Raw genomic sequence first — 22,006 nt, forward strand, 5'->3', positions numbered from 1 at the left:
CCTTACAGAGATAGGTGACGTAATTAGGCTGATCTATACACACACCAAATCACTCAGGGGCCCCAGCAGTGGGGAGAAAAGGACACATCAGAGAACAGCATGGTTTGCAGAATGGTACAGGCTGCAGCAGTGTACATTACACAATTAATTCCTGCCAAAGCAAACCCAAATACAACTAATTTTTAAAGGCCACATACAATTTTTAAATAAAATAGGACAGGCCCCCATCAGTGTTGGCAACCCGCTGATTGATGAAGGCACACCTGTTTAGGAAAACAATACCCCAGACATGAACTTCTGGTTTTATTATTCTAACTATTTTAATTGCGATGCTATATAATTTTTTGTTTTATTGTGCATTGTAATTAAGGATTTCACTGTGCATTTTAATTAAAGATTGATTCTATAGTTGTGAACTGCTTAGAAGCCTTTTTTTTATTATTGCATTTATATTCCACCTTTATCTCCAAGGAGCTCAAGGAGGCATGTCCATAGTTCTCCATCTCCCCATTTTATCCTTGCAGCAACCCTGTGAGGTAGGTTAGGTGAGTGACCGGCCTGGAGTCACCTATTGAGCTTTCTGGTTCAGTGGGGACTTAAATCTTCGTCTTGCCCAGGTCCTACTCCAACACTCTAAACACTACACCACACTGACTCTCAAATTTTGACACACAAGTGGAATATAAATTTATTATTATTAACTATAACATTAATTAATGGTTATAAATGTAATTATTATGATTAATAATAATAACAATCACTGCAAACAAGGGTTCACATTGTGCCAGAGCCTAAACTTTGGGAGCGTGAGACAGCAGGTACAGAGTGCTGCTCTCCCAGTTCAAAGGTAATCAAAGTCCAACACACAGGCTACTGGGGACTGTGGCCTGCTTAAGGGTGGTGCTTTCCATGAAGTCTCTACGGACTTAACAACAGGCAGAACAATCCTCAGCCCTGCTGCTGGCCAAGGAGGAAGGAGTCCGCAGGTTTCCCCACCCTTTTGTTTCTGCTGCACCAGCTCCAAGATCAGGCCCCTCAAGGAACCTGAAGCCTGCAGCAGTAGTTTCTGCATTTTTACACTAGTGAGTGGCCTGCCAGTGCTAAGCCCCCAGCAGGGGCCCTGCCATATCCTAATTTCCTCCAAAGGCAGGGACCAGGGGTTAGGATTGCACTGGTAATCCCAAATATGAGGCGGGGGTGGGGATTAGTAGGACCTGCTTTAAGTGCTAGCACGGAAACAAAGTTGAAAAGTCCAACATAAAAATACCCAGAATAAAGGAGAAAGACACTAGCACTTCCCCCCACCCCCAGTAAGAATCTATAAGCATCAACACATTTAAATTAATAGGTAAAGGTAAAGGTACCCCTGCCCGTACGGGCCAGTCTTGACAGACTCTAGGGTTGTGCGCCCATCTCACTCAAGAGGCCGGGGGCCAGCGCTGTCCGGAGACACTTCCGGGTCACGTGGCCAGCGTGACATTGCTGCTCTGGCGAGCCAGAGCCGTACACGGAAACGCCGTTTACCTTCCCGCTAGTAAGCGGTCCCTATTTATCTACTTGCACCCGAGAGTGCTTTCGATCTGCTAGGTTGGCAGGCGCTGGGACCGAGCAACGGGAGCGCACCCCGCCACGGGGATTCGAACCGCCGACCTTTCGATCGGCAAGCCCTAGGCACTGAGGCTTTTACCCACAGCGCCACCCGCGTCCCATTTAAATTAATACATGAAAGCAAATTGAGAGGCCACCTTGGAAGTTTAGTAGACCCAAAGTGAGATACAATGGGGGGGGGGATCGGACGTGCGCGCGCACACACACACACACACACACTACTGGGCAAGTAATGCACGATTTCACCGGGATGTTCAAATACGTGTTATCCAATTGTTATGAAGTATCAAAAGCACACTTTCAGAGCCCACGTAGCTTCTTTTTTTAAAGAGCTAAGCAATATAAAAAGCAGCCAACATGTGATGGGGAGACTTGTAGGGCATGTATCAGCTTGGGGAGGAGTGGGGACTTTTCCATTCTGAAAACAATGCTGGAGAGTGAAAACCACCACCCCTCAACACTGTGGCTCTCACACACATCCCAGGCTACTATTGCTTGAAAAAAACACAAAGTAGGGGGTTTTTTTGGGGGGGGGGTAGGCACATCTAGTTTGGCCCTAAAGCATAGTGTTTTAAGAAGCAAATTACCAATGCCTGAAGTTAACAGAAGGGTTTAAGGAACTGCAAAGATGAAGAAGTTAACAAGACAAAGAGAAAATGAGATCTCAATGTAAAGCAACCCAAAATCTTACATTGGACAGCTGGTCCCATTAACTCTGGAATATAACTATAATGGAGAAAACTACACATAATATGAGATTTCGACAAGGACTAGAAGCTCCAGATACTTTTTATATGGTTTGACATTCTGGTGTTATGCATACAATGGAACCATCATTTTCAAGGCAACCCTTCTGCAAGCCTGGCAAATCTGGAACTATACTTGATAATTAGATAATGCTGATATTGTTTACTTGGATTTTGTTATTTTAACTCACGTGCAACTGTACTCATTTTACATGCTTATTTTATAGTTTGCTTTTCCTCTTTTGATTTTCATCTGTTATAACAGTTTTCTTTGTTTTATATACACTATAAAATGAAATAAGAAATATTCACCAAAAGAAAGAAAGAAAATGAGATGATGAGAAAACTGTGAGCACTTTGTTCAGGGGGTTTTTTTTGGGGGGGGCAGGGAAACCTGCATTGAGAAACTGATGAAAACAATTAATTTTCATTACTGTAGGCATTAAGCTGTTAAACCGGAGAGATTTGGAGGCCGTGTACAAATCGATGCTTATACAGGATCAGTTTCGCATGGATGAAAGACACAGCAATGAAATCAAACTGTAAACTTCCAAGCCCCTACCTTTGACTTCCCAGTCATCTTCTTTAAGAAGCTGAGGGTCCGCCCCAGGGTGGTCCCCCCCCTCTGTGGGTGCACCTGGTCTTCGGCCTCCACCGTGGTGGCGTCCAGCCGCCCGCAGCTCCCAGCCCCGAAGCTGAAAGCATGGAAAAAGTGAGAAAGGAGGAAGGTAGCAAAACAAGCACACACTCACTCACTCACTCACTGGTACCCAAGCCAAACAATCCCCCTTTTTGTTGTTATTGTTTCTAGGCCAGGAAGTAGGGAGGGGCCGGCTCCCTTGGCGGCCCCCAGTGACCTCAGAGGGTGGCTGCTCCTATTCCCGGCTGGGGAGAGGCAGCACAGAAGCATCACTGTTTGCTTAAGCTCCACTAGCAGCGAGGAGAAAAGAGGCAGGCTGCACATCATCACCTGGGCCATGAGCAGAGATTTCAGTGCCCCAGAACCTCTCATAGGCAGAGAGGCTCCCCCTCTGTTGCCATCTTGGGGTCTCTCCTGAAAAAGACTTCCATTAGTGTGGGAATCGACTGCCACAGATCTTTCACTGCTACCCTCATATTTGAGCTCATCAAATATGATGAGCCTTGGTGATTCCCTTTAAAGCCCTAAGCGGCTTGGAATCCAAATTCCTGAAAGCACACCCTTCTGCCCATTCCAGCTTGCTGGCACCCACAGATCTTCTGCTGAGACCCTGATCCAAGTGCCTTCCTTACTGAAAGTGCAGAATGCAAATCCCAAAGAGGAGGTCTGGAATAGCATCCCTCAAGAGGCAATCCTGGTGCCGACTTAATGATGTTTTCAGCACTGGGTTAATACATTTTTATTTACATCTTAATTCCCATAATCCCTCACTCTGCTTTGTAAATTCTTACCTGCTGTCTTTTATTGCAGATGCTCAGGTGAGTTTCTTATTGTATTGTATTAAGTTAGTTATCTATATCTGTTTTGATTAAACTGATTAAAGAGCCAGAATGGTTTTGCGGTTAGAGTGTTGAACTACTAGGACCTGGGAGAGATCAGGGTTCAAATCCCTGCTCAGCTGTGAAGTTCACTAGATGTGACTTTGAGCTCAGTCACTGCCTCTCAGCCTAACCTACCTCACAGGATTGTTATTGGGATTATATGAGGAGGGGGAGAACAATGTACATCACCTTGAACTCCTTAGAAAAAAGATGCAATATAAATGCAATACCAAAACAACAACAACAGCCTGTCTCAAAAGTCAAAGCGGGGGTAACATATACAGTAATAACCTTATTATTATTTGTCTATTATGAAGAGAACAATGTCTCCACCCCCTTTATATATTCTGGGGGAAAGTATTACTGAACTTTATTTATTTAGCACATTTGCACCCCACCCTTCAGCCAAAAGGGCTCCGACAGCAGCTCACATGCAATCCCTACCCGCAGGCTTACAATCTAAAAAATGTGGCATGTAAGGAAAAGGGACGGGGAGGGAAGAGGAAAATCAAAACCAAAACTCAGGCACCAGTTTCTGAACAGCTGTTCCTGTAGTGCCCAGCTGGCACAGTTCAGGGGCAGGAGGTGCCTGGTGGAGCTGCCACAGCAGTGCTGATAGAGCAAACTCTGCTTCCCAGCTCTCCCACTGCTGGAAAGGCAAGACACAGCTCCTAAAGAAGCCAGCCCATGGAATAGCAGAAGTCCTACCAGATGAGTCCTGGTAATGAAGATGGGAATACGAATTGGCAGGGGCAGCGCTGGGGAAGAACGGATACATTCTCAAATACTGGGGTGGGGGGAGACTGTACTCTGAATTTATAGAAAGGATGGTGATGATAATGTGTGACTGAGAATGCTGGGATTTTTATGGGACAACCCCCTGACCTCTCCTCCATCTCCTGTCTTTGCCTTCCTCAGCATAAGTTAAGCCCTTTGTGCCAGAAGATATTTTCAATGTGTGTGTTTTGTTTGATTTAAGAATTTATAAACTGCTTTATATAGACTAAGCAGTCAACAAGAATATATAAAACCAACCAACCAACCAAATAATAAAACAAAATCACGAAGCTTTAATAAAAACTATTCCTGTGAATTGGCTGCAAATGAAGAACAGCAATTCAGCCAGGGGAAGGCCTGAGTTAGGTGCTGCTGCTTTTTTAATTGTTTTATTTAACCCAATTTTGACATGCTCCATATGCAAATATTAAAATTTATGGGGCAAGCAAGTTTGCTTATTGGGGGTGGGTATTTGGTGAAAACTCCACTTTGGATCTTGTCATTCTCTAGGCAGCATAACAAACAACACATGGTCAAGAGTTGTCTGGGGTACAATTTTCTCATGTTCAGTGCCTGTCTCTTCTTTAAGTTGTCCCCCTTTTACAATTCTGCCTATGCCTCAGGAGGTGTGTCAGAAAGCTCTCCCCCCTCGGGAGGGGCAGATTAGTCAATTTCAATTACTTTCTGCTTCTCATTTTCCCAATCTTAAATGCAGTTCTCCACATTTCCAGTTTGTATTAAAAAGTCCTCAGGAAAACCCATCAGAATTTTACTATGGTTTCTCCTAATATACACATTTTTGTATGCAACTTTGCCAAATAGACACATTTAGCAAAGCAATTTTCCTAATGCATTGAAAACGGGTGGGGAAGTTATTTTTGCTCTCAAGACCATATCCTTATCAGGATTGGCTTTGCAGGCCAAATTTGACAGGCCACTGACCTGTCAATTCTGTGATACCGTTATGATGTCACACGATTGCCAGGCAGGTGACGCTGCCAGCACCCTCCTGTCAAAATTCTTCATGCAGCTTTGCAGGTCTTCCCACACTTCCCCCTTAAACCCAGTGCTGGGGGTTTAAAAGAAGAACACAGGGAGACTTGCAAAGGCAACCACTATAGAGCAGTCTTAAAGCTGTAACAGGTCTTTTGAAGTGGCTTCCAACCTGTTCTTCTAAGGGGGAGGTTGCTTCAAAGTGTGTACAGTATTTGCCAAGCACTTTAAGACAGGATTGACTGCTTGTGCTCCTTTCTTTCTCTCTTCCTCTTAACTCTAGGGAGAAAGGTTTGCAAGCATGTCCTGGTTTGCTTGTAAAACGCTCCCTTTAAGATCAGAGCAAGATGCGGACTTAGAAGGGAAGAGGGAGGAGACTGGCAGTGACTTCTGTGAGTCTCCTAGTACAGTACTTTTAAATCCCTAATTTTACAGTGATCTCTAATCTCCATTCACCAGCAGATGAGCGGAGATTAAATCCTACTGCAAGGCCTTGGGATCCAATGCAAGGTTAAATCCTGCCCCCCTGCCCATCAGCTGATGTCACCAGTGATGTCAGCTGATGGGAGTGGTTTGGGAAAAACAGCCTGATGGGCCAAAATGGACCCTCTGGAGGTCCAAGATAGGTCCATTTGCCATAAATTCTCCACCACCGATTTTAAAAGTTTTAAAAAACATTTAATACATTATCTTTAAAAACTCAGTGTGGTATACACTGTGTACAATGGAAAAACAATTTGCATTAAGACAAAAATATACCCTAAGAGCAATAAAACAGTGTTATTTATCTATTTAATGCCCTTCTATCCCATATTTTTATTTTATTTATTTATTGAATTTATATATCGCCCTATACCCAGAGGTCTCAGGGCAGCTCACAGAACTATTTTTCTCCAAGGAGCTCAAGATGGCATATATGGTTCTCCCCCTCATTTAATCTTCACAGCAACCCTGCAAGGTAGGTAAGACTGAGAGGAGTGACAGTCCCATGGCCACATAGTGAGCTTCATAGCCAAGTGGGGATTTGAACCCTCATCTTTCAGGTCCTAGTCCAACACTCCAACCACCATGCTATACTGGCTATTAACTGGCTCAGCAACTAGATTTTGTAGTGGGGGTGGCAATTTTTTTCCTTTTCACCCAAGGTCATGCCCAGTGAGTTTCATGGCTAAGGGGATTTGAACCCTGGTTTCTTCCAGGTCCTAGCCCAGCACTCTAACCACTGCACCACACTGTTTTATTTTATCAAACAGATTGGGGGGGGGGATTCTTACACATAGGTCAGGGTTCAGGCATGCATTTTTGTACATGATTTTCACTAACATGCACGTTTATATGCAGGCTTTACCCCAGTATATGCATTTTTGTAATGACTTGGCTGGAGAACTACACTGCAAAATTCAGAGAAGTGTAGGTTTCAAAGAAGGGCTGCATCATTAGCACTCCAGGTCTACCCTAAAGTACTTGGCCTACACATATGCCTGGTTGCTTTCTTTTTTTTATCCTCCCCACCCCAACCCCACTGCCTGCAGACCTCTAAAAATAAAACTGGTGCCAGTGATCCCTAGAGGGTAGGGGAGAAGGAGGTTTTTCCTGGAGCATCAAGGGACCATCAAGGGACCGACAGTGGGGAAGATTTAACATTAGTGATAATTAAACAGCTACGATTCTCCCCTTCAAAGTTAGACCTGTTATGGAAAAGTTGGATTACACATCTGAGCAGTGCAAAGAGAATCGTGCAAGTGCGGCCATATCAGCCAAACAATGCTGCCATTCCCCTTGAGATCAAGGACTCCCAGGTCAGGAGCTGAGCTACGAGCTCAAATCCCACCACCCTCAGTCATATCTGAAGGGCAAGAAGTGCGACTCACCCATTGGACAGGCTCACAGTGTCACCATAAAGGGAGATCCCTGGCAAGGGAAGGGAGAAGAGACATATTTTATCTACTTGAATGACAATGTATATATCCCACCTTTCTACTTCAGAAAGTCCTCATGTGTTACCCGCTTTAAAATCACAACAGTGAAATATCAACAATGAAAACCATGAAAACAAAATTGACAACGACAAGGAGGGTGATTCCAGATGGGGGGGGGGCAGATCTTAATGCTGGAAATGGGTTGTTGAGATATCATAGAATCAGAATTGTAAAGGTCAAGCCCCTGAAACGCAAGAATATGTAATTGTCCCTTATGGGGATCAAACCTAGAACCTTGGCATAATCATTGCACAGGGCTTGTTTGCAACCAGTCCCCCCCCCCCCGCCCTTCTTATACAAATATTGAGGCACATGGTCACCCAGAGCTACCAGTATATGCAAATGTCTGCCCCATTTAAGATTATAGAACCTTTATTAATAATAATGGAACTCACAGGTGGATAATACTTTTATTTTTACATGTCTTTATTATTTTGTATTATTATTTATTATTTGTAAAAGCAATCTTTGCATGAGTTAATATTTTATTACCCATTTGGAGCTGTGTTGTATTTTTATACTTTTGACCTTCTGGTCAGTCATACTTTACAGTTTATATTTTTGATTCTTTGTTTCTTCTCTTTTTTATGTTTACACATTTTGTTGCTGTTAATAATAAATTAATACTTAAAAAACAAGTTTTTTTGAACACTGGATTTTCATATAAAAGATAAATCCAGATTTTTAGGGAGGGGGGATATGGACTAGCATTTTGATGCCAATAATGGTGCCTGGGGGCTGCAAAAAACACACACACACAAAAAACTTGCAAGCATGAGCAGCCCCCATCATACAATGAACCTCCATCTGGAAGCCCCACAACCAAAGCAGCAGCATAAGCAGAGCGAAACTGCAGAAGTTAATTACTGGTTAAAACCCCAGCAGTACAGAACAGGGAACAACAACAAGGACATCTCCCTGGAGAGGGAATTTCAGAGGTGGAGTGGAATTGCAGAGAGCACCCCCTCTCCAGTCACAACCCCACCTGACTTTCAAAGGCAGCTAGCAGCTGGATGAAGACCTCATCTCAGAAGAGAGTCTTAACTGGAGGGAAGGCTTCACCTGGGAGAGCAGGTGGTCCTTCAGACACCACCTGCTCTTGGTCTGCTTTGGTGTTTGAACATGCAAGAACCCCACAGAGGGAGCAACGAGGAGCGGCTAGACACTAGAGGCTCAGTGGTAGAACATCCACTCTGCATGCCTAGGGCTGAACCCAGGCTCCAGAAAATCCTACTTTTTAAAAACACAGTGGAACAACTGTGCAATTTCCCCAGGTGTAATGACCCATTGTGCAGCTATTCAACAGCCTGGCTAGCCAGTTATAGCCTATATAGATTGCTCTAGCCATTTCCCTCTCTCCTCTCTAGGAATCATCACTTAACCCAGTGCTTCCCAAATGTTTTCGGGCCACCACACCCGTGGTTCCATAACCCCACCTCCAGTGCCCCTTGCCCTATAAAAACATTGTTCAGAACAGCAGTTTGCACAACCCACTATGGAAGATAATAACACAAAAGAATTCAAAACACTAACAATTAATTGCACATTCGTTCAAAATCTAGTTAAAACTATTCAGTTTAATTAATTCAACAAAACTGATGAATTTGATCCAATGACACCACCAGCACCCCACTCAGGAAATCCCACCACCCCCTCAGGTAGCACTACCACCTACATTGGGAATCACTAAAAGAGAATCACTTCCCATTTCACATAGCATACCCTTTATATTGTTTTCTTCCTTGTGCCCCCCCCAAACTGCACTTGGGGTGGCTAATCATGATCAGGAGTGCCGTGAGGGCAAAAGCCAGCATTTAACCCTCCCCATCCTCCCCAAAGCCTAGTGAAAATCACCCTCCCTTTCCCCTCACAAACATATGGGGCTGGGGAAAGTGGGCCAGCCCACTCGGCTACAGAATGTTATTTGGATTCCAGAGGTCTGGAATCAGAGTTTCAATTCCACTTCCAGGATAGCATTGATAGGGTGCTGCTTAATGGTCCATGCCTAGAAATGCCCCACCCCATGAGTCTCCACACTCACCATCTGCTTCTGCCGGATAGCTGTCGATGCCACTCATGGAAACAGATTTGGACAGAGAGCTGCAATTGGAGTTCTGGGATGCATGATATGCTTGCATCCTCTTGGCATGTTCCTGAAAATGAGAGCGGGCTATTAATGTCACAAACACCACCACCAACCCTGGGCAAAGGATTCCTCACTTCAGCAGCAGGAGGGCATAGAAATCTGGGATACATACACTCTACCAATCTAAAGCCCAGCTTACTATTCTCTAGCTTTCAGTAAACTAAAAGCTACCCACTTCTTCATTATTATTTCAGAAGTCACCCATGGCCGGTCCTTAATGAAACTTGGCTGAAACTAAGTTTTGATACAGGCTGAAGTGAGGGGAAGATAAAACCACATTCTTAATATGACGTTCTACCGTTTTTAGCAACCATTATGACAACAACAAAGGAGAATATGCAAGAGCTTATTTTCAGTCACTAAACCTGCTTGAAATGCCATGGGATCCCCTAAAGCATCTGAAACTGGATATTCATTCTTTCATTGACATGGATACCTGTGAGCTAAATGGGTCAGGAGGGCCTCTCTCTCTCACACAGGTGTATCAGGACAGGCTCCAACCTCCTCCACCAGCTCCTAGGGCCCCAGCCAACAGCCAGAGCAGTTGGAAATTCTGTTCCAACTGCCAGCTGCCCAGAGACTGCAACAGCCAAAGGGGAGAGTCACTCTGGCCTCTAACCTTGGCTGGAGGAGCAAGGGCCACTGAGCCACTGCACTGCCTCCACCCCTGCAAGGGAAAATCAACCTGGCCCTGAAGGAGAGATCCAAATGACTGTCAACATCTTGCTGCCTCATTCTAGCATGATCAAATCAATCCCTCCTGAAACTTCCTTCTGTCTAATATGACCCTTTTGTTTCTTGACCTTTTTCATCTGTAAGCCAGACATCTACTTACAGCGTCTTCCACCAACATTTTGCATCCTGAATTTTAACAAAATGACCTTTTGGGGGGGTCTGGAAAGTGGGAATAAAAAATCTAAACAAACATCCGTACCTGAGAGAATTCCTGGTCATCCTCCTCTTCATCCTGAAAGAGCATGGACTCCGTCTCATCGTTGCTACGGATGATAGGAGCTCGGCGGGGATCCCTTTGGCTCTGAGGATGTCCGTCCAGTTGCTCAGTGGAGGAGTCAACTTCCTCGTGGGCTAGCCCTTTCATACTCATGCTGGAAAGGAAGCCAATCAAGAGCTTAAATGTGATCCCATGTTGAGCTACCCACACCCAGTTATAAAGGACCTTCCCACTGCAGACTCAAACCTGAGCATTTTTCAAAAGTGCACAGATATAGGAGGGTGCAACTGTTAAAACAGTGGTTGCACCAAGCTCATATTCACAGCCTGATATCAGTTTCCCAACTTGCCATGCACTCATGTGCAGGCCAGCTAGCCAAACCAGTGTGGCATAGAGGATAGTGTGCTAGGCCAAGACCTTGGAGGCCAAACAGCTGCGAGAACCGTGGCCTCCAAGGTCTTAGCCCAGCACACTATCCTCTATGCCACACTGGTTTGGCTAGCTGGCCTGCACATGAGTGCATGGCCATACTCACTATACTCACCAGAGCTTGCTGGACTTGACATCCATCAGAAACCCACCAAACCCCTTCTGTGCGTAATGTGATTTTTGTCTCTCTCCCCCCACCACCTTCCCAAAGCTCTTGAGAAGCTGCTTCTGACTTGTAGAGGCACACTTCCTTCTCTAGAGCTCCCCACCGCTGAAAACATTTGCAGAAGTGGGGAGAGTTTCAGTCTTTCCAAGCAACTCTTTTTGCAGAGAAAGGGAAGGCAAGGGGGGGGTGGCGCTGGAAATCCCAAGTGGGTTTGTCCTCAAGTCAGAGGCAGAGGAGCTATACTTTAATATATGCTATTTAATTCTGTTATATAATAATAATAATAATAATAATAATAATAATAATAATAAAAATAATAAAAATAAAAAAATTTATTATATGCCCCTTCACCCTAAGGTGAAGGGTGGGCTACAACAATTAAACCACAATATTAAAAACAGTTTTAAGCAACTTACAAACACAGAAACAAGGTGGGCCCTAAAACATACATTTCAAGGGTCAAAGGTCAGGGTAAAGATCCGCTAATCTTGGCGCCAAAGATGGTAAGGAAGAAGGTGGTATTTCAAGTTTTGGGGGGATCTGAATTGTTTAGGGTTTTGAACACGAAGGTGAGCACCTTTAATTGGGCCTGGAAGCGAACAAGCAGCTGTTTCAAAACACAGGTGTTAAACGGAAGCCCAGCCAGAAATCTGACTGCAGCATTTTGTCAGACGTCAAGGTCGAATAGTTAAAAAGACATGATAAAGTTAATTTTAAAAATTGCCTTATACAGAGTCAGACAAATTGGCCCATCTCGGTACTGCTTACATTGAATGGCAGTGGCTCTCTAGAGTTTTCAGGCAGGGGGCATTCCTAGCCCTACCAGGGGAAGCCAGGGATTGAATCAATGTCTTCAAATCTCCCTGCAAACAAATCAGGATGCTCAATGAACAGGTTGTCTGGAATAGATCTTAGCAAGGAAACACCTTGCTGCCAGCAGGGGGCAACCCAAGACTAGTTTGGATGGGACCATCCAACCAAGCTGAGTTTGGGAAGATCCCCACTCCATGCCACAGAGTTCAGGTGCTTCCAGGTGCAAGTTTACAGTCAAGTGTTGGAATAGCAGTGAAAATAGCTGGAAAAATGGTACAGGTACCAATTCCATACACAGAGTGGGGCTGGGGGGAACAGACTTGAGACAGCACCCCTGTGTGGAAGAAGCCAACTCACACAGCACATAAATTCTGGGGGATTTGCTGCCACAAGGTGCAGCGATGGCTGCAAACTTAGACAACTTTAACAGGTCAGACAAATTCATATAGAATTCAGAAGGGTATCAATGGCTACCAGTCACAATGGCAATGTTTCTTTTACTTATTTATTGCATTTATATCCTACCTTTTCCCTCCATGGAGCTGAAAGTGGGTTTCCCCCTCCTCCTTTAATCCCCCACAACAATCTTGCAAGGTAGGTTAAGCCAAAAGGCAGTGACTGGCTGAAGGCCACCCTGTGAGCTTCATGGCCTGGTGGAAATTTGAATCCTGGTCTCTCCTAGGTCCATGTCCAACACTCTAACCACTGCACCACACTGGCTCAATGTTTTACCTCTTCTATCCGATGTGGCCAGGGTCAGAAGTGGGCAGAGCAATAGATGTGTACAGTAGGGTACATTCTATTCAAAGTTTCTGTACACACACACACACACCTCTCTATGCAGGCAAGCAAGAGGCATTAACACAGTTCAAGGACACATTCCAGCCAGGTAAGAGCACTTGATGTAGGTGAGCAGCAGAGCCAGTGAGTGGCCATGCCCAAAGGCAGGACCCAGAGAGGCCTGGAGGGCTCTATCTGCATACACACCCACACACCCTGAGCCTGAGATCTCACATGCCTGCTTTATGATGCTGGGTCCTAAGAGCTTCCAAATTTTACAGTAGTTTGGATCATTTTCTTCGCATTTCCTAGCTAGCTTAAGAAGTGAACTATTTTGAGCATCTGCACAGAGCTAAGCCGTCATCACTGCAGGCTGTACAATTAAATTGGATTTGGTGTTCTTTTGCAACAAACCCATCCTCCACCCCCGGAAAGCAACCTGGAGGTTTTCATAGTAAGGAAAGTCACAGGAAAATGCACCAGACAGTGTGAAATAACAATTGCTTGATGCAACATCTTATACCCTTCCCCACAAATGAGAATGAATACAGTGGTTACAAACTTAATCCGTTCCGGAAGTCCGTTCTTAAACCCAAGGCATGCTTTCCCATAGCAGCAGGGGACTCAATTTACAAATGGAACATACTCAACAGGAAGCAAAACATGTTCTGCTTCCAAGGTAAAGTTCACAAACCAAAACACCTACTTCTGGGTTTGCAGCATTCTTAATCCAAGTTGTTCATAAACTAAGCTGTTCTTAAACCAAGGTACCACTGTGCTCAATAAGCAGCCCAGTGTTCCATAACCATCACCCCGCAAACAAATCTGGATGAATGCCAAGAAAGCAGCCTTTCTGTGTTCTGGATGACGGTTTTGTGTGGACACCCCACAACTATTCTATATTAAATGGTTTGTGTAGGAGCAGCCACGGGTACTCCCAGGTGACCTGTTTCTTAAGAATTCAATCCTGATTTTTTTTGCAGGAAGGTTAGATGACAAAGCAAGTGTTATTCAATATTATTCTATTGCATTTGTTCAATACTTATTTTCTCATCACTCATTACTGCAAAAAGTTTGATCACGGGGGCAAGCAAATTTGTTGGAATGTGATTGAATGCCTACCTGAAGTTAGTCTGTATTTGTGAGCTTCTACTAAAATACATGAGCACAAGAACTGAGGTGCATCGTATTTCCACTAAGATATTTAACAGAGTGTCTGAAACCTGAAAAACAATGATGTTTGTAACAAGGCAAAAAGGGGGGCAGGGATTTTCCAGAAACCTGGATCAGAAAATAGGAGCTGTCCTAAGTAAAGAGTGGTAGTTGAAGTAAGTGTGTGTGTGTGTGTGTGTGTGTGTGTGTGTGTGTGTGAGAGAGAGAGAGAGAGAGAGAGAGAGAGAGACTGAATAGAGCACTTCCAGGTGTGGGTTTATTGTGAGATGGGTGCTCCTCACGCAGGCAATGATTGATTGATAGGCCTGCATAGCCCACCTTTTTCTCCTAGGAGCTCAAGGTGGTATACAGAGTTCTTTCCCTCTTCATTTAATCCCTACAACAATCCTATGAGGTAGGTTAGATTGAGAGGCAGGGACTGGCCCATGGTCACCCAGGCAGCTTCATGTGGCTGAGTAGGGATTTGAACCCTGGTCTCCCAGCTCCTACTCTGATACTCTAACCACCAGCTCTCAGCATCCACAGGACCTCATTAGTATCAAAATGCCATATTGTATTTCTACCCCACCCCGAATTTATTCCAGATCTACTCTTTCACTTACAAAAAAACCCACCCTGTGTTGCCCACAATCCATTTGCTATCTGCTGCCTTCTGGAGCAACCAGTAGAAGCCTTGATATGCTCAGCCCTGCTTAAAGACCGCCTTTTCCTGAGTGAGGTCAGCTTCTGGCCTGAACAAGCACCTGACATAGTTTTCCACTCAGGGTCAAGCCCTAGCACCACCCTTGCGATAAATTCAGTCTCCCCCACCCTTGCCAGCCTAGCTGTTTTAAGCTCTTAAAAGAGTACAAAGGCTCCCTGAACATGGAACTAGCTAGAACCACAGAGCCTAAACTCTCCTACAGAAACAGTGCGACAGATTTGCAGCCCCAGAAGCCAAGGCTTTGTCCAGACACCATAGATCAGGAAGGGCTGTTTTCCAAGACAGGCTGCTGAGAGGGAGAGATAAAAGAGGAACAAAAGCAGCAGAGACTGATGGGAAGACCAAAAAGGGACACATGACTTCAGAAAAAGAAGCTGGGCATCACTTGCAGAATCTGAAAGACTATTCCCACAAATGAGGTTTTTCAGGGGAGCTCTTCTCTCAGTCCCATCACCCTCAGAGGCATGCTTGGTGGGCTAACAGGAGAGGGCCTTCTCAGCAGCTGCTCCTAAGCTTTCAAACTCCCTTCCTACAGAAGTTAGACTGGCTCCTTCTTTGTTTTCCTTCTGCCAGCAGGTGAAGATTTTCCTGTTCCAACAGGTTCTTGGAAATGAACTGTTTTTAAGCAAAGGGCTGGTGCTGTGATGTTTTTTATTGCAATTATCTGATAGTTCTTATATGTAGTTTTAAGTCTACCCATGATTAATTGTTGTTTAATTATTGTCTGTCCCGTCCCCCCCTCCCCGGTCTCTATTTTACCTGAAAGCCGCCTTGAGTCCCTGTCAGAGGAAAAGTTGAGATATAAATAAATAAATATCATCATCATCTACCCTCTTGAAAGGACACTAGGATCGCTTCCACATTACCTGTTTACCCAGCTTTCTTCCTGATCATTTGCAGGGTGGTTATACTCGGATGATTATGTGGGTTGCTCACTGAGCATCCATCCTGATTTGTTTGCAGGGACGTTATATGACTGTCGCATCAAGTAATTGCTAACACACTTTCCTGTGCATCTCCCCATCACATTTCTTACCACAAAAAGTCTTATTCTGTATGGGAGTGGCAGGTTTAAGGTCTGCGGGGCCCTATGTGCATTCCTTTCTGGGGTTGCCTTTCCCTGTCAGAGTAAAGTAAGGTAAAGGGACCCCTGACCATTAGGTCCAGTCGTGACCGACTCTGGGGTTGCGGCGCTCATCTCGCTTTATTGGCCGAGGGAGCCGGCGTACAGCTTCCGAGTCATGTGGCCAACATGACTAAGCCGCTTCTGGTGAACAAGAGCAGCACACTGAAATGCCATTTACCTTCCCGCTGGAGCGGTAGCTATATATCTACTTGCACTTTGACGTGCTTTCGAACTGCTAGGTTGGCAGGAGCAGGGACCGAGCAACGGGAGCTCACCCCGTTGCAGGGATTCGAACTGCCGACCTTCTGATCAGCAAGTCCTAGGCTCTGTGGTTTAACCCACAGTGCCACCCACATCAGAGTACCTGGAGGCAAATTCCCCTTCACCACAAACAGACAGATGAATGACCTATTACATTTATAATATTAATATGGTTTACCTTCGCTGATCAAAATCCGGGTCATCCTCAAGCACTTTCCCTGGCTCCCAGCTGTGTCTCCGGAAGGAGTCGTAGGCATGGCCAGAACTCCCAAGGATGCCCAACCTGCGCATGTTAACACCCAGGAATCGACCTTCCTCCTCCTCCTCCTCCTCTTCTTCCTCTTCCATCTCCTCCCAGCCTCCTGCGGGAGGCTCCACAGCTGACAAGCAGCGGCGCTTCTGGACCCGTGAAGGGCAAGGGGTGCATTCACAGGGGCTCAGGACCAACTCGGAGGCAGAACTGCTCATTCCCCAAGGAGCTCGTGGATCCAAAAGGCAGAAAGGCTTTGCGGAATGAAAAGGGGGGCTGAAGAAAGAGGGTGCTGATGTTAAAAAAAGAGCATAGCCCAGCTTGCAAAAACCACCACACATTTTTATTACCCTTGTACATACTCTTGTATCAGTTTACCTGCAAAATCCACTCAACCACTTCTATCTATGGAACTGGCACTGTTACAGGCGCTACATAATACCTGTTCTGCATTGGTGAGAAATTGGGCTTTCTTTTCAGTGTGGCGGCACCCACACTTTGGAACTCCCTGCCAATTGACATCAGGCAGGCGTCTTCAGTGTAATGTCTTGATGCTTTTTGGGGGTTTTAAAGAGTTGTTTTTAGCTGTTTTCAGCACCAATAACGTTATCGTTTTAGTCTTTTGTAAACTGCTTTGAGGGTTGTTGTTGTTTTATTTTTTACCATCAAGCAGTGTGTACGTGTTACTCATTTATTTCACTTGGGTCCTGAAATAAATGGAAAGATCCAACTCTGTAAAGATGCCCTGCCTGATGACTCTCTCACAAGCCCCTTATTCAGGCAGAATCAATACATGCAGGTGGGGGGTGCCAGGATCATGCCCGCCGACCCTACCCAGATCAACAGGCTCATACCTATGTAGGCAGTAGCACAGTTCAGGAAACACAACCATCGTGGAAAGGCAGGGCTAATGGGCGCAAACCCAGTCTCACTCCCTTGTCTGGACAGGGCCGTACACACTTATTTGCAGGCCTACCTGAGTGTTGTCAAAGCGGGAATGCAATTTCTAGAGGAACCCAGAACCCCAACCATCAAATCTACACTAGGTTTGGGGGGACCTCAGGCCCAGGGGCCAAATGTGGACCTGCAGGCATCTCCCAAAATACATTTTGGGGTGCGGGGTGCGAAAATGCCTCAGCCCCTAGGAGTTGGCGCCTTTGGAGCAGCTGTTTGGGAAAGGTGCCAAGAGTTCTTAAAAGCCCCTATTCCCCCTCACAGAGCTACAATTCCCAGTTACCAGGGAAGACAGATATGTTTGTTACGCCACTCTGGGAAGTGTACATTTCTTAAGGGAATAAGGGATTCCTAACAACACTCAACAAACTGCAACACCCAACATTTCTTTGGGGGAAGCCAGAGTGGCACCATAGTGCTTTAAATGTCTGGTGTGGATGTGCCTAGGCCAAATGCCTCCTATACAGCTATAGGCCCCAGACCCCCATTATAAATGGATATTTTTCCAAGATACCTTTGCAACACTATCATTCCTTTTTTTAAAAAAAAGATATTTATTAAAGTTTCAAAATGTTACAAAAAGAAAAAAAGAAAAAAGAAAATACAAAGTACAGAAAAATAAAAACAGTTAAAAACAAACCAATCTTTCCATATCTTGTCTTTCGTTTGCTTGTTTCCCTGACCTCCTCACACCTCCCTTTTTTGTATTCCAGTTCAATTAGTTAATTCAGCAAATCCTTTCCCTCTTTGTTTTTTCTTAATCCTTTATCTTATTATAACTTTAGATTATCACCTGTTAACAATCCATTTTTACATATTCCTTTATAACATTGCTGCTAAAAACCACTTAACTTCATTCCGACATCATTCTAACATTCATTAATTTTGCAATATTTCTGTAAATAGTCTTTAAATTTCTTCCAATCTTCTTCCACCGACTCTTCTCCCTAGTCTCGGATTCTGCCGGTCATTTCCGCCAGTTCCAGCAACACTATCATTCCTAAAGCTGGCCAGGAATAATTTTAATTCCTGAAGCAACAACCCAAAGGGATCTGGTTTCTCACACACCACCAGCCTGGCATTGGCCACTCAGGCCTACCTCACAACTACCAGCCAGGCCTAGAGTTGCAAGGCTTTCTTCCAAGATATTAAAGACCAGTGGGAGACTAGGGTTCAAATCCCCACTTGGCCATGAAGCTGACTGGTTGAGCTTGGGGGCCACCAGCCACTGCCTCTTTGCCTAATCTACCCCACAGGGTTGTTGTTGTTGTGGGGAGGGGGATAATCATGTATTCCACCTCGAGTTCCTCGGCAGAAGGAGGGATATAAATGCAACTAAACAAATAAATATGCCCTTGCACTTTCTTTTGTTTACTTTGGCAGCCAAATGGGAGAGCAAAAAGGAGGAAGGGGAGGCTCCCCCCCTTTTAAGTGCACCCCCTCCATTGCTGCCTTAGTTACTGATTAAACTTTGAAGAATTTTGGCAAAAGTGGGCTCTGTCTCCAGCGGCCGACGCCTGAGCGTCTGGATGGGCAGACAAGGGGAACAGCATAGAGCCTCTGCATTGTTTGTGCAACGTTAATGGGGGGCATTAAAAGGGGAGACGGGTAAGACGGCAAAAAGAAACGCCAATTTAGATGGCACCTGCAGATACCTCAGAGGGGACGACATAGCAGGTGGGGAGAGCAGCCCAGAAACGGGCCACATTCACACCACACACGATACCGCTTTTAAGCAGTCATGGTTTCCCCTGGGAACTGTAGTTTGGTAAGGGCACTGAGCTACAATTCCCAGAGTGGTTTAACAATTCCCAGAGTGGGAACTATAGTTCTGAGGGGGGATAGGAAATAGCAATGGAGTGAGCTTGGGTCCACTGTCAGAGCCTGTAACCTGTCAGTTTGCATTTCTTAGTGCAGAAAGTATTGATCTTTCCTATTCTAATTAATTCAAGAGGGTTCTGGAAGCTTCTCTGTGAGAAAGAAACAAGCAGAAGGCTCATGATGTTTGGGTTATTCCTTCAGAGAAGCTGAGAACAGCTGGTTTAAACTGTTTCTTCTTATCTTCTGTCAAGGTCATGCTGACTATAATAGTAAGGACAGAAGGAGCCTGGGTTTCTCTTTCTTTCTATCTCTCTCCCTTCTGATGTGGTGCTCTGCACGTAGTATGCTTAGTGTTAAGATTTTAGACTTATTATAAGTTAGTTAAGTCCGCTGCAACTGGATTTCTAATGGACAGTGCCAATCCTGAATGTATTGGATTTGTGACCATTATGCTCATTTGCCTTCAGTAGCAGTAAAGCTCTACTGGATGAAATATTCATTGCCTTTGGTCTATTTTTGGGAATCCTGCAACATGTTTAAGTTGTTACTCTGCTAACTATACATTGGAATCTGCTCTGGATCAATACTGAGTAGAATTTCATGACATGACCCTCTCCCCGTAGCTCCAAGGGTCTAAAATTCCCATGGGTAGACCATTTAATTGAAGTTGTAAAAATATTTATACCTGTAACCAACTCATCTCTAAATGACTGTGCTTTAAAAACGAAATGATATGCAAAGAAAAGCTGGAATTTCAGTTTTGCAAACTAAGCAACTTTGTATAATTTACATCATATTGCATATGGGCCGTAGCTCAGTGGTAGAACATCTGCCCTGCCTGCAGAAGGCCCCAACCTCAATCCACAGCATCTTCAGGTAGGGCTAGAAGAGACTCCTGCCTCAGACCTTGGACAGCTGCTGCCAGTCAGTGTAGGCAATACTGAGTAAGAAAGGCCAATGGTCTTGACTCAGTAAAAGGCAGCTTCCTATGTTCTTAAAATCCTGCAAATTAATTTTCTGTTTTGCACAAGGAATTCTGGAGGCTCGCCAAATATCTAGCCTGAGCATGGTGCATTAATGGATCATGAGTGTATATTCAAAGCCCAATGCCACCATTTTAATGAACAACTTTATTTCTGGTACTGCTGGCAGGGGCTGATGGGAGATGTAGTCCAAAACAGATTGGATCCTGGAGACAAAGGTCTGAGTTACACATGAATTAAGAGTTTTGGGAGGTATTTAGACCAGGGAAGTGTCACAGAGACTTCTTCCTCCACTGCTAATGCCCCAGTCCAAATTGGGGACCCTCTGTGGCTGCTTTTAAGTTTTTAAAAGCACTCCTCAGGTAGCCTGATTACAGTACTAATTGCCTGAATGCTTAGCTTGACCCAGTATTTTACTAACTAAGCTTGGGGATGCCAGACAAGGAACGTGGCTTCATGCTTTTAGCCTTCATCTAAGCATTTCTCCACTTGGGAAGATTTGGGATTGGGGGGTGCAGTCAGGCGAGTTGTTAGAAATAAAACATCTTTTGTTAACGCAGCCATAGCACCAAATCTGTATAGCAAAGAGATGCCCGTCATAAAGTCCTGCTCAAACATTCCTTTGGCTTTGATCTTGCACTTAAACGGCTTTCTAACCCAGCTGGGGTCAGATGTGATCATAGTTTTGGAGAAACTGTGTCTCCAACAAGGGCCTAGCACAGGGGTCTGCAACCCGCGGCTCCGGAGCCGCATGTGGCTCTTTTACACCTTTGCCGCGGCTCCAGGGCGGATACTAGCGAGGGGAGGAGGCACATTGTGCGCCCCGACACTCCCCACTGTGGCGGGCGCTGTACTGGCTGTGACGTCGCATGGGGGCGGTGCGTGTGTTAGACACGCACCGTCCCGACATCACCTTCCCACCCGCTGTCAGATCGGAGGGCAGCGGCGCGCATGCTTTAAATGTCGCAATGGTTTTGCGGCTCCCAGTTTTTTTCCCCTTCGGAAACGGGTCCAAGTGGCTCTTTTTGTCTTAAAGGTTGCAGACCCCTGGCCTAGCAAGAGTGCACCTGTCGGAATGGCAAGGGTGAAGGTAGTGCCCAAGGCAGAACCTGTTGGGTCACCCCAAAAGTTGCAAATTTCCCAACAAGGAAAACAAGCCCATGACATTGCATAGACCATACATTGCTTTATACCTTTATTTATAATGATTGGAATTCTTAGGGCTGCATTTTAGGGCAAAGACCTCACAAGGCAGGATACCCAACCCGAACAGTTTTAATTAACTCACAACAATCACCAAATGATAACGCAAAAATGATTAAAGATAGTAGCATAGTTGAGTAGCCAACAGTTGCAGGGGAAAAGGTCAGGTGGGCCAAAGCGCAGAATGGACTCAGGCTTGCAAGAAAGGTTAAAAATGAAACTATACCTACATATGTCTAAACCAGCCTTCCCCAGTGTGGTGCCCTGCTGACTGGGGGTGATGGGAGTTGTAGTCCAAAACAGCTGGAAGGCAACACGTTTGAAAGGGCTGGTCTAAACACTTGGGCAACTGCTCAGCCCCTTGCAATACTGACACCTCCCCTGCCTCCATGGAACGTTGCCCTTGCCTCTTCTCCCCCCACTCCATAAAAAAAATTAAAATTGTAGACTCCTTGGGGCAGAGTGTTAGCCTTTCTGAATGAAGCACCACATACACACCAAACATTTCAAGCGCTATGATACCACTTTAAACCATCACGGCTTCCCCTGGGAGTTGTAGTTTGGTAAGGGTGCTTAGTTGTTAGGAGACACCCTCCCTCCATTCCCTTCCCAGAGCTACAAT

At 45.2% G+C, this 22,006-nt stretch overlaps 2 protein-coding genes across 5 annotated transcripts in view; both read right to left on the reverse strand.

Moving 5' to 3' along the window:
• The window catches only part of ARHGEF2 (Rho/Rac guanine nucleotide exchange factor 2), a 112,552-nt gene that overhangs the window by 77,887 nt on the left and 12,659 nt on the right, over nt 1-22,006 (reverse strand). For 3 of the 4 annotated variants that reach the window (XM_077920314.1, XM_028708964.2, XM_028708966.2), the window contains exons 3-7: nt 16,352-16,699; nt 10,705-10,876; nt 9,666-9,777; nt 7,517-7,556; nt 2,917-3,049 (exon numbers count right to left, since the gene is read on the reverse strand). In XM_077920314.1, coding sequence (XP_077776440.1) covers nt 2,917-3,049; nt 7,517-7,556; nt 9,666-9,777; nt 10,705-10,876; nt 16,352-16,641 — 747 coding nt within the window. In that variant the 5' untranslated portion in view covers nt 16,642-16,699. Of the gene's footprint in view, nt 1-2,916; nt 3,050-7,516; nt 7,557-9,665; nt 9,778-10,206; nt 10,297-10,704; nt 10,877-16,351; nt 16,700-22,006 lie in introns of those variants that run through there. The other variant, XM_028708967.2, reaches the window with a different exon arrangement.
• Nucleotides 5,204-22,006, reverse strand: part of F11R (F11 receptor) — a 313,105-nt gene continuing 296,302 nt past the window's right edge. The window contains exon 8 of the mRNA XM_077920317.1: nt 5,204-5,238. Within this exon, the coding sequence (XP_077776443.1) occupies nt 5,219-5,238 (20 nt within the window). The 3' untranslated portion in view covers nt 5,204-5,218. The remainder of the gene's footprint in view (nt 5,239-22,006) is intronic.

Source organism: Podarcis muralis, chromosome 16 (assembly GCF_964188315.1).
Source record: "Podarcis muralis chromosome 16, rPodMur119.hap1.1, whole genome shotgun sequence".
NCBI lineage: Eukaryota > Metazoa > Chordata > Lepidosauria > Squamata > Lacertidae > Podarcis > Podarcis muralis.